General features: G+C 40.7%; 1 protein-coding gene across 1 annotated transcript; it reads left to right on the forward strand.

The window, feature by feature from the left end:
• Positions 1-1,950: 1,950 nt before the first annotated feature.
• LOC109062447 (myosin heavy chain, fast skeletal muscle-like) lies at positions 1,951-5,010 on the forward strand. The gene is made up of 4 exons (XM_042757420.1): positions 1,951-2,099; positions 2,179-2,335; positions 4,635-4,729; positions 4,948-5,010. Exons 1-4 carry the CDS (start codon positions 1,989-1,991, stop codon positions 5,008-5,010), a joined length of 426 nt encoding a protein of 141 aa, XP_042613354.1. The 5' UTR covers positions 1,951-1,988.
• Positions 5,011-14,622: the final 9,612 nt, after the last annotated feature.

The following is a 14,622-nucleotide window of genomic DNA, read 5'->3' on the forward strand; positions in this document are numbered from 1 at the left end:
GAAAAGTTGTCAATCAATGAATGTCTCTTCATGGCACAATTAATCTCCTATGCGCATCGTGTCTACACATTATTCATTATAATGAGAGGATTTGCGAGCTTCCAGAACTCAGTACTGAAGAAAAACTCCAGTGTTTTAAGCAGTGAGTGAATTCTGACTAAATGAAATGCCTCTGATTGAACGATGCGTTCCAGAAATCAACAGATATGTCTGTGATTGGCTACAATGTTCAACAATGCAAAAACAGAGTGCAAACACAAATACACAGTGGATTCTGCTATGTTTATTTTGTTATTAATGTTAAGTTTGCCATATCCCACTTTCTTCTTCCCTGAGTCTTGATCTTTGTTGCATACCTTTATTTTATAATTCAGTTCAAGTTTATTTGTATAACGTTTTCACAACAGAAATTGTTGCAAAGCAGCTTTACAGAAAATAATTTTCTACAATATATTAACTAGTAGATTATCAGTGGTGACTGTCAGTTAATGTACATATTGCAGAAATATACGGGAAAATAAATTAAAGACATAATCAAACAGACGATGAACACTATTAACAGCAATTATTATATGATGCAATAAAACTTATAGAAAAATGTGGTAGTTCTGTATGTTGTTTCAGGGTTAGCATCATCTGAGGTCCTCTGAGAGGCTGGCATCATCTCTTCTCAGGTGTTCTGGATCCAGACTGAAGCTTGTGTAAATCCTAGTTACCACGGGATGTAAATCCAGCAGAAACAGAGAAACATACAGAGACATTATTACCGTAGCTGTTGTTCCAACCAAGTAAAATTAATTTGTTTAACCCAAGCTAAAGAATAATAATGCGCATTTCATCAGCTATAACTGCAGTACGTGGTTATGAGATGCATTATTTGAATGCTTGGCCAAAGAGATGTGTTTTTGATCTAGATTTAAACAGAGAGAGTGTGTCTGAACATTATCAGGAAGGCTATTCCAGAGTTTGGGTGCCAAATGTGAAACAACTCTACCTCCTTTAGTGGACTTTGCTATCCTAGGTACTACCAAAAGTCCAGCGTTTTGTGACCTTAGGGAGCGTGATGGATTGTAGCGTGGTAAAAGACTAGTTAGGTACGCAGGAGCTAAACCATTAAGGGCCTTATAAGTAAGTAATAACATTTTGCAACTGATACAGAACTTAATAGGTAGCCAGTGCAGAGACTGTAGAATTGGGGTAATATGATAATATTTTCTTGACCTGGTAAGGACTCTAGCCGCTGCATTCTGGACTACCTGTAGCTTGTTTATTGAAGATGCAGGACAACCAGCTAGCAGTGCATTACAATAGTCCAGTCTAGAGGTCATGAATGCATGAACTAGCTTTTCTGCATCAGAAACAGGTAACATGTTTCGTAGCTTGGCAATGTTTCTAAGATGAAAGAACGCTGTTTTTATAAAATGGGAAATATGATTTTCAAAAGACATATTGCTGTCTAATATAACACCCAGATTTTTGAGTGTAGAGGAAGTAACAGTACATTTTATAAATACTGTATATACATTTTCCTTAAATCATCTTGGTGACCCATTTTTTAAGTCTCAGGGTTTGAAAACCACTGATCTATAGTACCAGAGTGAAGGACCCTCACCACATTATCTTTTTATTTGTCACAGTAAAGTGCAATCATGGGAGATGGTGAAATGGAGTGTTTCGGCCGGCGGCCGTTTACCTCCGGAAGCCTGAAAGAGAGAGAATCGAGGCTCAGAACACCCCCTTTGATTTTTTATTTGTGTTCTTTGTGGCAGAGCCAGAAGAGATGTACCTGAAGGGTACTCTTGTTAGTAAAGAGGGTGGCAAAGCTACTGTCAAAACTCACAGTGGGAAAGTAAGTACAATTAGAAAAAGTGTTGATCCTCTGTAAAACAATTTAGCATGATACTATGCCACGTGAATCAAACATTTTAATTTTTTGTAAATGTCTCACTTTTTAGACACTCACAGTAAAAGAAGCTGAAATCTTCCCCATGAATCCTCCCAAGTTTGACAAAATTGAGGACATGGCCATGATGACCCACCTCAAAGAACCTGCTGTGCTGTACAACCTCAAAGAGCGTTATGCAGCATGGATGATCTACGTAAGTCTAAATCAATCATGTTTTCTTCCTAGTATGGGACGGCAACATTGTAAAACTGGACTATCTATCTCCGTTTCAGACCTACTTTGGCTTGTTCTGCGTCACTGTCAATCCATACAAGTGGCTCCCAGTGTACGACGCAGTTGTTGTGGCTGGATACAGAGGCAAAAAGAGGATTGAAGCCCCACCTCACATCTTCTCCATCTCTGACAATGCCTACCAGTTCATGCTCACTGGTAAGTGGGGATATAAATTTTCAATCCAATTTGCAAACCAATGAAAAAGAATGTGATCATCTTAGAAGTGTGCTTATACAGGTCCTTCTCAAAAAATGAGCATATTGTGATAAAAGTTCATTATCTTCCATAATGTAATGATAAAAATTAAACTTTCATATATTTTAGATTCATTGCACACCAACTGAAATATTTCAGGTCTTTTATTGTTTTAATAATGTTGTTTTTTGGCATACAGCTCATGAAAACCCAAAATTCCTATCTCAAAAAATTAGCATATTTCATCCGACCAATAAAAGAAAAGTGTTTTTAATTACAAAAAAAGTCAACCTTCAAATAATTATGTTCAGTTATGCACTCAATACTTGGTCGGGAATCCTTTTGCAGAAATGACTGCTTCAATGCGGCGTGGCATGGAGGCAATCAGCCTGTGGCACTGCTGAGGTGTTATGGAGGCCCAGGATGCTTCGATAGCGGCCTTAAGCTCATCCAGAGTGTTGGGTCTTGCGTCTCTCAACTTTCTCTTCACAATATCCCACAGATTCTCTATGGGGTTCAGGTCAGGAGAGTTGGCAGGCCAATTGAGCACAGTAATACCATGGTCAGTAAACCATTTACCAGTGGTTTTGGCACTGTGAGCAGGTGCCAGGTCGTGCTGAAAAACGAAATCTTCATCTCCATAAAGCTTTTCAGCAGATGGAAGCATGAAGTGCTCCAAAATCTCCTGATAGCTAGCTGCATTGACCCTGCCCTTGTTAAAACACAGTGGACCAACACCAGCAGCTGACATGGCACCCCAGACCATCACTGACTGTGGGTACTTGACACTGGACTTCAGGCATTTTGGCATTTCCTTCTGCCCAGTCTTCCTCCAGACTCTGGCACCTTGATTTCCGAATGACATGCAAAATTTGCTTTCATCCGAAAAAAGTACTTTGGACCACTGAGCAACAGTCCAGTGCTGCTTCTCTGTAGCCCAGGTCAGGCGCTTCTGCCGCTGTTTCTGGTTCAAAAGCACACGCCTGTGCACGGTGGCTCTGGATGTTTCTACTCCAGACTCAGTCCACTGCTTCCGCAGGTCCCCCAAGGTCTGGAATCGGTCCTTCTCCACAATCTTCCTCAGGGTCCCGGTCACCTCTTCTCGTTGTGCAGCGTTTTTTTTGCCACACTTTTTCCTTCCCACAGACTTCCCACTGAGGTGCCTTGATACAGCACTCTGGGAACAGCCTATTCGTTCAGAAATTTCTTTCTGTGTCTTACCCTCTCGCTTGAGGGTGTCAATGATGGCCTTCTGGACAGCAGTCAGGTCGGGAGTCTTACCCATGATTGCGGTTTTGAGTAATGAACCAGGCTGGGAGTTTTTAAAAGCCTCAGGAATCTTTTGCAGGTGTTTAGAGTTAATTAGTTGATTCAGATGATTAGGTTAATAGCTCGTTTAGAGAACCTTTTCATGATATGCAAATTTTTTGAGATAGGAATTTTGGGTTTTGATGAGCTGTATGCCAAAATCATCAGTATTAAAACAATAAAAGACCTGAAATATTTCAGTTGGTGTGCAATGAATCTAAAATATATGAAATATATGAGATAATTTTTATCATTACATTATGGAAAATAATGAACTTTTATCACAATATGCTAATTTTTTGAGAAGGACCTGTATTGTGTTAAACATGAGCCTGCCTATATTTTGATAAATTTACAATAAAAAAAAAAAAAGTGGTTTAGTGGTTTAACATAAAATAACACTATGAACTTATTTCAGACAGGGAGAATCAATCTATCCTGATTACATAAGTAGTCTATGATCATTAAAAGGTTTTTGTATAGCAACTTAAATTATTGAATGTGTTTCCATGCACTTATTCAAACATTTTTCGCAGAAACCAGCACTCTGAAACATGTTAAAGTGAAGGCTGTTTAGTCAATTGAGAGAAAGCAGCTTTAAAACCTATTTCGCTGGAGAGTGCAACTTACATGAACATGTGAATGCATAAGCGTCATTCTAATAGGCATGTGCTGGGAAAAAAATAGGATAACTAATGTAAAAAATAAAAATGTGTGGAAAGAAAGCAGTGTTCTTACAGTGTTGCTTGAATACGAGGATTAGACAATGCCAATAAAACCATGCATGTACATATGAATGCCGGTTTCACATCAGATTAATCAGGTTTCTGGTGTGAATGAAAATGCAGTGCCTGAAGATTAAAGAAGCACTTACGTAAATGCTAACATTTCAAACAAGTCATTTCTAATATTCTAAAATATGTTCTTTTCCATCTTTTCCACTCTGGTGCAGGAAAGACTGTCAACACCAAACGTGTGATACAGTTCTTTGCAACAATCGCTGTGTCTGGAGCAAGGAAAGCAGAACCTGTCCCTGGCAAAATGCAGGTGACTAAACTAAATCAAACATCATCCAAAGCACAGTGACAGAATTATTCTACATGATGAAATTATGTACTACAAACCAAACATGGTTATTGACGTCCATGGTAATCACAATATAATCATGGGTTTGATAAGCCACTCACATTCAGACATGTACAACAGTGCTCCTGTTCACACCTTTCACTCCTCAAGTATTTTATTATTGATCTCTTTCTCTGTAGTGTGACAGTCCACTCTTCAGAAAAGTGATGGTTTGGGAGATAATACCTCAGAAGATCCTGTAAGCCCTGAAGCAACCAGTCCTTCAAACATTATCAAATATCTTAAGTTCTTTCTGTGTAAATTCAATTTAGGATGGAATTATGAATAATTACAAGAGTTTTCTTTACAAGCAGTGGGCTTTGGAAAAGTACTGAGATGAATAAAATCTGAGGTTTAACTGCAGACTTTTCTTGTGTGATAGAACTCATGATAGAATGGATGTGAAGTCAGTAAGCTTACTGAAGTGAAATGGGTATACCATAACTGAATAGTTTATTGTGAACATGGAACGATCAGGACAGGGATCTGAAGTCAAAACTATTAATGTGATTTGACATGAAACACCTGAGATCAGGACAGGGATCTGAAGTCATAACTGTATTAATGTAATTTGACATGAAACACCTGAGATCAGGACAGGGATCTGAAGTCATAACTGTATTAATGTAATCTGACATGAAACACCTGAGATCTGGACAGGGATCTGAAGTCATAACTGTTAATGTAATTTGACATGAAACACTGAGATCAGGACAGGGATCTGAATATAACTGTATTAATGTAGTTTGACATGAAACACTGAGATCAGGACAGGGATCTGAATATAACTGTATTAATGTAATCTGACATGAAACACTGAGATCAGGACAGGGATCTGAAGTCATAACTGTATTAATGTAGTTTGACATGAAACACTGAGATCAGGACAGGGATCTGAATGTAACTGTATTAATGTAATCTGACATGAAACACCTGAGATCAGGACAGGGATCTGAAGTCATAACTGTTAATGTAATTTGACATGAAACACTGAGATCAGGACAGGGATCTGAATATAACTGTATTAATGTAATTTGACACGAAACACCTGAGATCAGGACAGGGATCTGAATGTAACTGTATTAATGTAATCTGACATGAAACACCTGAGATCAGGACAGGGATCTGAAGTCATAATTGGTTTTTCTGTAGAATCTTTATATTACTATCACTCTCTGTTGTTTAAAGTGATAAAATATAACTTAATTCCCACCATATTTCTGATATTATCTATCAATCTAATCTGATTAATTTGATCGTTCACTTTTATTTTAAATCCGCGAGTGCAGTGCACCTGCATCGCATTAGCACTCGTTAGCTTGTCATTAGCGTTTCCATTTGTGCCTATCGCTGTTTTCTTTCCTCCTCTCCTCTCTCTCGTTACTCTCTCTCTCCGGTTTTCACAAGTTCATCAAACAACTGTGGTAAGAACCTTTCATCAAGCACGGTGAGTAATGGCTTCTCCTGCTATTGTTATTTGCACTGCTTGCCACATGTATAGTTTATCTATCTCTGTCGGTGATGAGGGATTCACATGTGATAAATGCAGGGAAATGGTTAGGCTGACAGAGAAGATTTCCGAATTAGAGACACGCATCGAAACTTTAATTGAGGACAGTAAGAATGTGAGGGCTCTAGATACGGCTTTGGATGCGTCTAGCTCAGGGAGTCCTTTACATTGTTCGGTTCCGGTAACAGCACCTCTGCAGTAGGGCAACTGGGTGACTGTGAGACGGCATAGTCGGGGGTCAAAACACCACTCTTCTGTTCCGATCAAAACATTAAACAGGTTCTCCCCACTCAGTGAAGCACCCACTGAGAAACCTGATGAAAGTGCTCTAGTTATTGGCGATTCTATTGTAAGGAATGTGAAAATAGAGACACCAGCCACCATAGTCCAATGTTTACCGGGAGCCAGAGCGCCTGACATCTTAGCAAATTTAAAAGTGCTGGCTAATGCTAAACGTAAATACAGTAAGATTGTTATTCATGCCGGTGCTAATGATGTTCGACTTCGCCAGTCGGAGATCACTAAAAATAACATTAAAGAGGTGTGTGAACTTGCAAGCACGATGTCAGACAGTGTAATATGCTCTGGTCCCCTCCCTGCTTACCGTAGTGATGAGATACATAGCAGACTGTCGTCACTCAATGGCTGGATGTCTAAGTGGTGCCTGCAGAATAACATAGGTTTCATAGACAATTGGACAAGCTTTTGGGGCAGACCTGACCTGTTGAAAAGAGATGGTCTTCATCCCTCCTGGGGTGGTGCCGCTTTTCTTTCTAGAAATATGGCACATAGTCTTAGAGTTTGAACTTGACTAACTGGGGCCCAGGTCAGGAAGCAGACAGACTGGCTAAACCGACCGTCTGCTAGCTGCCTCACGTCACAGAAGTCAGTTAATTCTTAGCACATAGAGACTCTTTCACCTAGATATCACACTATAGAGACTGTGTCTGTTCCCCGGGCTAGAAAATACAAAAAACGTCCAAACCAATTTAAGAGCAACAATTTAATTGAGGTTCAACAAATAAAAAACAGATACAATACGGATAAACAAATGATAAATCTTGGCTTATTGAATATCAGGTCCCTTTCTACGAAAGCACTTTTTGTAAATAATATGATCACTGATCATAATCTAGATGCACTCTGTTTGACAGAAACCTGGCTAAAACCTGATGATTACATTGTTTTAAATGAGTCTACACCCCAAGATTACTGTTATAAACATGAGCCACGTCCAAAAGGTAAAGGGCGAGGTGTTGTTTCAATTTATAACAATGTTTTCAGGATTTCTCAGAGGGCAGGCTTCAAGCATAACTCGTTTGAAGTATTGGTGCTTAATATAACATTATCCAGAGAAACAAATGTTCCCTTTCAAGGGAACTTCGAACTGCGTCCTCTAGGGGTCACTATGGGGAACACCTCGTCGTGACCCGTGTCTGAAGCATACAATGAAAAAACACCAACGAGTTGGCCGGCGACAGCCTCTGACGTCACTACCGGTGCGACTATAAAACAGGCACCGGGAAAACACGTCATTCTCTTCTTCGTCTTCACTGACTGTTTTGTTTGAAGCGTGCATCTGAAAGAACCGGTAAGAGCGCTCATTCTCTGTCTATCATGGCGACAACTAGCAAGCGTTTAGACAATGTATGCATCCGTGTCGGCGTTATTTGACACCCGATGACACACACGATCTTTACGTGATTTGTTTGGGTAAAGAGCACGCACACGATGTCTTTGAGGAGGCAATCTGTGTGCATTGTGAGCGTTTTTTCAAGGAAAAAGCTCCGCTCTCGTTCGTCTCTCTTTCCGAGGAAAAAAAAAAAAAAAAGGCAGCCATCTGCTTCCCGCGGTTCAGGACCCGCCGCTGCTGAGACACGGAGGAGAATGAGCTTGTGAGAATTTCAGGTGGATCTGTCTGAATGGTTTAAAGAGGAACTTTCCCTTTCGCGCTCATAATGGCGGCGGACGAGAGAGAGCCTCGGGAGGATGATGTTATATCTTTAACACTTTCTGATACTGAGGTTAGTGCTCTGCTGGGTTTTTACACAGGAAAAGCAGGAGATATTTAAGGATGGTGAAGAAGCTGAGGCTGAGCCTTCTCAATTCTCCTGCCCTGCGTATGTAGAGCTGTTGGAGGTTATGGATCGCGCCTCGATGAACGTTATCTTTCTGAACATAGCCCTCCAGCTCAGGTGAGCCTTCCATTTCTGCCTGATCTCCATACAGAGATCGAAAGGAAATGAAAGAGGCCATTTTCTTCTCACATCCATCGGTTTCAGCATAAGAGTTTTGCCGACATCGAGGCAGTGCGCGAAAACGGCTATGAGAGGATGCTCCCTGTAGAAAGAGCTTTCATTCTGCGGGGGAGACATCATCTCTTAATCTCCCTCCTTGCCATCTAAGCCCCTTCAAGCAATGCATCTTGTTTTTGGATGTTTTGTCTAAAATCTGCAAACTGAACCAGACTTTATGCCACATGCCCTGACATTTGTGCATTTTTCAGTTTCTTATAAATATCTAAATGGCTAAAGTCTAATCTCACTGTAATCAGCACAAACTAGGCTATAATAATATGTGAGCAGCATGTATGTACATGATTGTGTTTTTGAGAAAAAAAAAATGTTATGCGTGGTCAGTGAAAAACTAAAAAATGTTAAATCACTTGAATAAGGCAATAAAACACATACAGAAAATTGGTTCCCAGGAATTTTGAGAACTGGAGCTTGTAGCCTAGAATTTTTTTTTTTCTAAATGATGTGAAAATCATCTTGTTTACTCACTTACAGAAAACAATATATTGATTTAAATTTTCTAAGACACTTTTTGTTGGTAAAAGTCATATGAGAGTAGGCGTCAACTATCATGAATTCACACCTGAGAAGACAAAGGCCTGCATAATGAGCTGCATAATGAGCCATTCAGTCAGGTTTGTCACTGAGAGGGAAGAGTTACAAGAAAGAATGTGAGGACAAAATAAATGTATATAATTTTATGTTTGTAGTTTATTTAGAATATATTTAATTATCCCACAACATAATTTAATATTCACTTGTGAGTGCAGTTAAACAGTTTATTAGGAAAAATCAGAGCTGACTTTCAAACTGAATTTTTTGCATCATTACTCCAGTCACACAATCCTTCAGAAATCCTTTTAACAATCTTATTTTCTACAAAAAAAAATTTATTGTTATTATTTTATTTATTATCATCATTATTATTATTATTATTATTATTATTATTATTAATGTTGAAAAGAGCTGAGAATATTTTTTTTAGGTTTTTTAGGGGGGATAAATTGAATGAACAGCAATGATTGTTACATTTGTTACAGTTACATTTATTGTTACATTTATATTATTTACATCAAGCTTTTGAATGGTATAGTAGTGTGTATTGTTATTGAAACTTCATAATATTTCACTTGATTATACATTTAGTCAGGAATTATAGTTTGGAAAAAGTCTTTGGGAAAAAGTCTAACTAGTAAAATGTTTACACGTTATGTGAAAACTAGTACAAGTATATAAATAAATAAAAAGAGACTTACTCATGTTTATGATCTCTGCTGAATAAAGTGCTTCATTCTTTTTTCTGAGGAAATCCAAATCTCAAATCCTCAACCACATCACATCTTTTTGGGGTGAATTATGTATTATTCCTCTCATCGCGAAGCAAACAGTAAAATATAAAAAAAACTTGAAGAACAATCTCGCTGCGTTGTCTTCTGTTGTGTGGGCGTATTCAAAAGCCGCGCGCTTCAGTGAAACATTTGAATCTCAAAAGCGCGCTCGGCGCGGGGGCGTGGTCGCATTAGAAGATAATGAAGGGAGAAGTGAAAAACGGACATCGCGTTGTTTTCATATAGATTACTTTATCACAGAATATTTGTTTTCAGCAGCACTTGTTTAGTTTAAAAGTAGACATGTCAGGCTTTCTATAGATATCTCTCTCATGTCTCGTCGTTGAATATTCACTGAGTTACAGTTCATTTTAATGACGCGTTTGTAACTGAAGATCAGCGCAGACAAAGGCTGCAGACAGCACTCCTTGTTTGTTATCTTTATTTTATAAGTGCACAAAGTTTTGTTGTTATTATGTCTGTATACAAAAAAAAGTAGACCCTTTACAGATTCGATTGATGTATTGCTCTTATCTGTACGATCAAAACTGAAAGTGTAATTTAAGTTCTTTTCGGGGTTATCAGGAGAAAATACCCCAAAACGCGTATACGCGTTAATCGACTTCAGAGGGTTAAATGGCAAGGCATACGCAGCAGCAGGTCAGGCTGTGGCTTTATTACAAAATAAATGCTTCAAGCATATCAGACTGATCTGCTAAGAGACCTGGATAGAGGCGAACGCCTTTTTCCTGATCAGGTAGCCGAGCTGCGCCGCACCACAGGCCTCTCTCCGGGCTACCAAGCAGGCCGCCTCTGCCAAGCGCAGGACTATGGCGGCCATGGTGATGGCGGAGAGACTTCTGTGGATGAACCTGGCAGACATCGGGAAGAAAGATAAGGCTTTCTTCTCGAAGCTCAGGTTTCGCCTTCTGAACTTTTCGGTATTTCCGTTGAGACGTGATCGAGAAGTTCGGGAAGACGAAGGCGCACTCCACTGCTTTCAGTTCCACGAAGGTCCAGGTCTGAGCCCGAACAACATAGGGATCCTGGCCTGTCTCGATCTGAGGATCAAAGACGGGCACAGAAGGCTAGTGTCGCGACTCGCGCTCCTCCCCCACCTGCGGGCAGGGTTAAGAGGAATTGTGGGTCACAAGGGGGTAAGCAGGACCTAAGGGATGTGATCCAGACGAGGCAGCGTTCTCGTCTGAGTCAGAGTGATACTGAGGTATCTACTCGTTCCCTTTAGGGATTTTTAATTTCTGCTTTTATCCTCCCCTTACTAATTCCCCTGTAACCACCAGCTCTCCACCTGATCGAGGTTAGGTGGAAACCTCTAAACGCATAACAGTCTCCTATGCTGGACCTATAATGTTCTTGGCTGGTTCTATGTTCATAGCAACCACCTTACTGATGGTCCGGACTAAAAGGAGGCGCCCCTTGAGCGGGGCTCCAGCGCAGGAGGGTGGGAAAAAAATAACCCTTTCTTTATATACTTATGTGTAAATTGCTGGTTGTTATGTGTCTACTAATAAACTCTGTGAGTTTCATTTGCAGTGCTCAGTTACAGTGTTTACTAAACACTCGTCAGCACCAGCCATCCGGCTTCATGTTCCGGTATTAGGCGGCTGAGATCACAGGTTTCTGCGGGAGCCTCCTTGATCATCAGGCCTGGCACAGCACTGCAGGGAATTTCATGGATGTCCCGCCAGGTCACCCTGAGGGGTCTCCTGGCCGCTTAGGTGCTGTCCCATCCAGCGGGAAGTGAAGGTGGCAGTTACAGAAGTCTTCGTGTATATGCTGCCTCAGGTGATGCTCCCCTCGCTAGAGGTTTGTAAAACTTGAGCTTGCCTCTCCCGTGCGGTTCAGCGCCTCTGCGATGCTTAGGAACCTTTAGGTACACACGCTAAGCTCTGTGTACTTTCTGAAAGCCACATGGTGGTCAGTGTGCACGTGAACACTTTGCACACTTTCTAAAAATCCACGTATTGGTAAGTGTGCATGCAAGACTCTGCGCACTTTCTGAAATCCTGTATGGTAAGGGTTACGCGCTCCGCCTCATTCCCTTTCATGAGATGATTAGACCTTGGTTCCTTGGGCTCCATTCAGCCAGTGTGTATTTGTTTATACACGTCAAGCATCGCTTCCCTCAACATGAGGGGCTATTCGGGCGATTCTCGTGGTAGTTTAGCAGCGCTCCCCTTTTCCAAGAAGGGTCGCCTATGAGCGTGCTACTCTGGATTCAGGAGTTCTCCTCTCATATGAGACTGAGTTCACTGTTTTTCCCAGAGCGCTCCAGCATTATTTCCACAGATCGAGTTGATGACTCTCAAACATACTTTTTTGAGATGCACCATTCCATCTATGAGCTGCTCTATCAGAGTGCCACGAGAGCCCTTCCATAGAATAGTATTTGAAAATCCATGCTATGGTAAGTGTGCACGTGAAGTCTTTGCACACTTTCTGAAATCCACACTGTGGTAAGTTCGCATGCTAGTATTCTGCGTTCTTTCTAAAATCCTATATGGTGAGGGCTTTGCGCGGTTGCTTCGCGCCCTTTCTTGAGTTGGTAAAAGCCCCGTTCATCTTGGGCACCACTCCACCCATGTATCCCAGGATACTTATCTAAACAGGGTGTTGCTACTGGAGATCTGTTGAGACAGCTCCTTCAGCAAGCTTTTGCGGAAGCAAGCTGTAGCCCCTGTGTGACAGGCAAGACTTAGTATAAAATGCTAGGTTCCTAGCCGTATCCCTTTAAAGGAATCTTTCCTGATTCCAAGCCTTTATCTCTACCACCGGGCCGAGGCCCTAACAATTAAGTTGGGTATGTAGCTTAGGCCTTTGGCCGTAAGGTGTATTGTCACAGACAGCCGTCTAAACGTCCCGGGGGCAACTCCCATTGAAATGGTAGAGTTGGTACTTAGTGTTCACCATGATTCTGGCCTGCACTCTCCCCTCAGCACGGCGGCGTGGGTATACTGTTCCCCATAGCGACCCCTAGAGGACGCAGTTCGAAGTTCCCTTGAAAGGGAACGTCTCAGGTTACGAATGTAACCATGGTTCCCTGAGTAGGGAATGAGACACCGCGTCCTCTAGCTCCCTGCCATGCTTCGGACGCAAGCTTCAGACGAAGAAGTGAATGACATGTTTTCCCGGTGCCTGTTTTATAGTCGCACCGGTAGTGACGTCAGAGGCTGTCGCCGGCCAACTCGTTGATGTTTTTTCATTGTATGCTTCAGACACGGGTCACAACGAGGTGTTTCCCATAGCGACCCCTAGAGGACACAGTGTCTCGTTCCCTACTCAGGGAACCATGGTTACATTCGTAACCTGAGACGTTAATGATAAATCCCCTGTGATGTTTGTACTGGCTACTGTATACAGGCCACCAGGGCACCATACAGACTTTATTAAAGAGTTTGCTGATTTTACATCCGAGTTAGTGCTGGCTGCAGATAAAGTTTTAATTGTTGGTGATTTTAATATCCATGTTGATAATGAAAAAGATGCATTGGGATCAGCATTTATAGACATTCTGAACTCTATTGGGGTTAGACAACACGTCTCAGGACCTACTCATTGTCGAAATCATACTCTAGATTTAATACTGTCACATGGAATTGATGTTGATGGTGTTGAAATTATGCAGCCAAGCGATGATATCTCAGATCATTATTTAGTTTTGTGCAAACTTCATATAGCTAAAACTGTAAATTCCACTTCTTGTTACAAGTATGGTAGAACCATCACTTCTACCACAAAAGACTGCTTTTTATGTAATCTTCCTGATGTATCCCAATTCCTTGGCATATCCAAAACCTCAGAACAACTTGATGATGTAACAGAAACTATGGACTCTCTCTTTTCTAGCATTTTAAATACAGTTGCTCCTTTACGCTTAAGGAAGGTTAATGAAAACAGTCTGACGACGTGCTGTAATGAGCACACTCGCACCCTAAAGAGAGCAGCCCGGAAAATGGAGCGCAGCTAGAGGAAAACAAAACTAGAAGTATTTCGTATTGCTTGGAGGGAAAGTAACCTATCTTACAGAAAAGCATTAAAAACTGCTAAATCTGATTAATTTTTGTCTCTTTTAGAAGAAAATAAACATAACCCCAGGTATTTATTCAATACAGTGGCTAAAATAACGAAAATTAAAGCATCAACAAGTGTTGACATTTCTCAATATCACAGCAGTAATGACTTTATGAACTACTTTACTTCTAAAGTCGATACTATTAGAGATAAAATTGTAAGCATGCAGCCATCAGCTACAGTATCACATCAGACAGTGCACTATAGATCCCCTGAGGAACAGTTCCACTCATTCTCTACTGTAGGAGAGGAAGAAATGTATAAACTTGTTAAATCATCTAAACCAACAACATGTATGTTAGACCCTATTCCATCTAAGCTCCTAAAAGAGGTGCTTCCAGAAGTCATAGATGCTCTTCTGACTATTATTAATTCCTCATTGTTATTAGGGTATGTCCCAAAATCCTTCAAACTGGCTGTTATTAAGCCTCTCATCAAAAAAACCACAACTTGACCCCAAAGAACTAGTTAATTATAGACCGATCTCGAATCTCCCTTTTCTTTCAAAGATACTAGAAAAGGTAGTATCCTCACAATTATATTCCTTCTTAGAGAAAAATGGCATCTGTGAGGATTTCCAGTCAGGATTTA

Source organism: Cyprinus carpio, chromosome A5, assembly GCF_018340385.1.
Source record: "Cyprinus carpio isolate SPL01 chromosome A5, ASM1834038v1, whole genome shotgun sequence".
Classification (NCBI taxonomy): Eukaryota; Metazoa; Chordata; class Actinopteri; order Cypriniformes; family Cyprinidae; genus Cyprinus; species Cyprinus carpio.

What these genes read in the sequence shown, in the direction of transcription:
- LOC109062447 (XM_042757420.1), top strand. Translation starts at nt 1,989, where the DNA reads ATGAATCCTCCCAAGTTTGACAAAATTGAGGACATGGCCATGATGACC. An exon ending in ATGCAGCATGGATGATCTAC is followed by an intron (nt 2,100 to 2,178) that starts GTAAGTCTAAAT and finishes TCTCCGTTTCAG; the next exon opens with ACCTACTTTGGCTTGTTCTG. An exon ending in CTACCAGTTCATGCTCACTG is followed by an intron (nt 2,336 to 4,634) that starts GTAAGTGGGGAT and finishes ACTCTGGTGCAG; the next exon opens with GAAAGACTGTCAACACCAAA.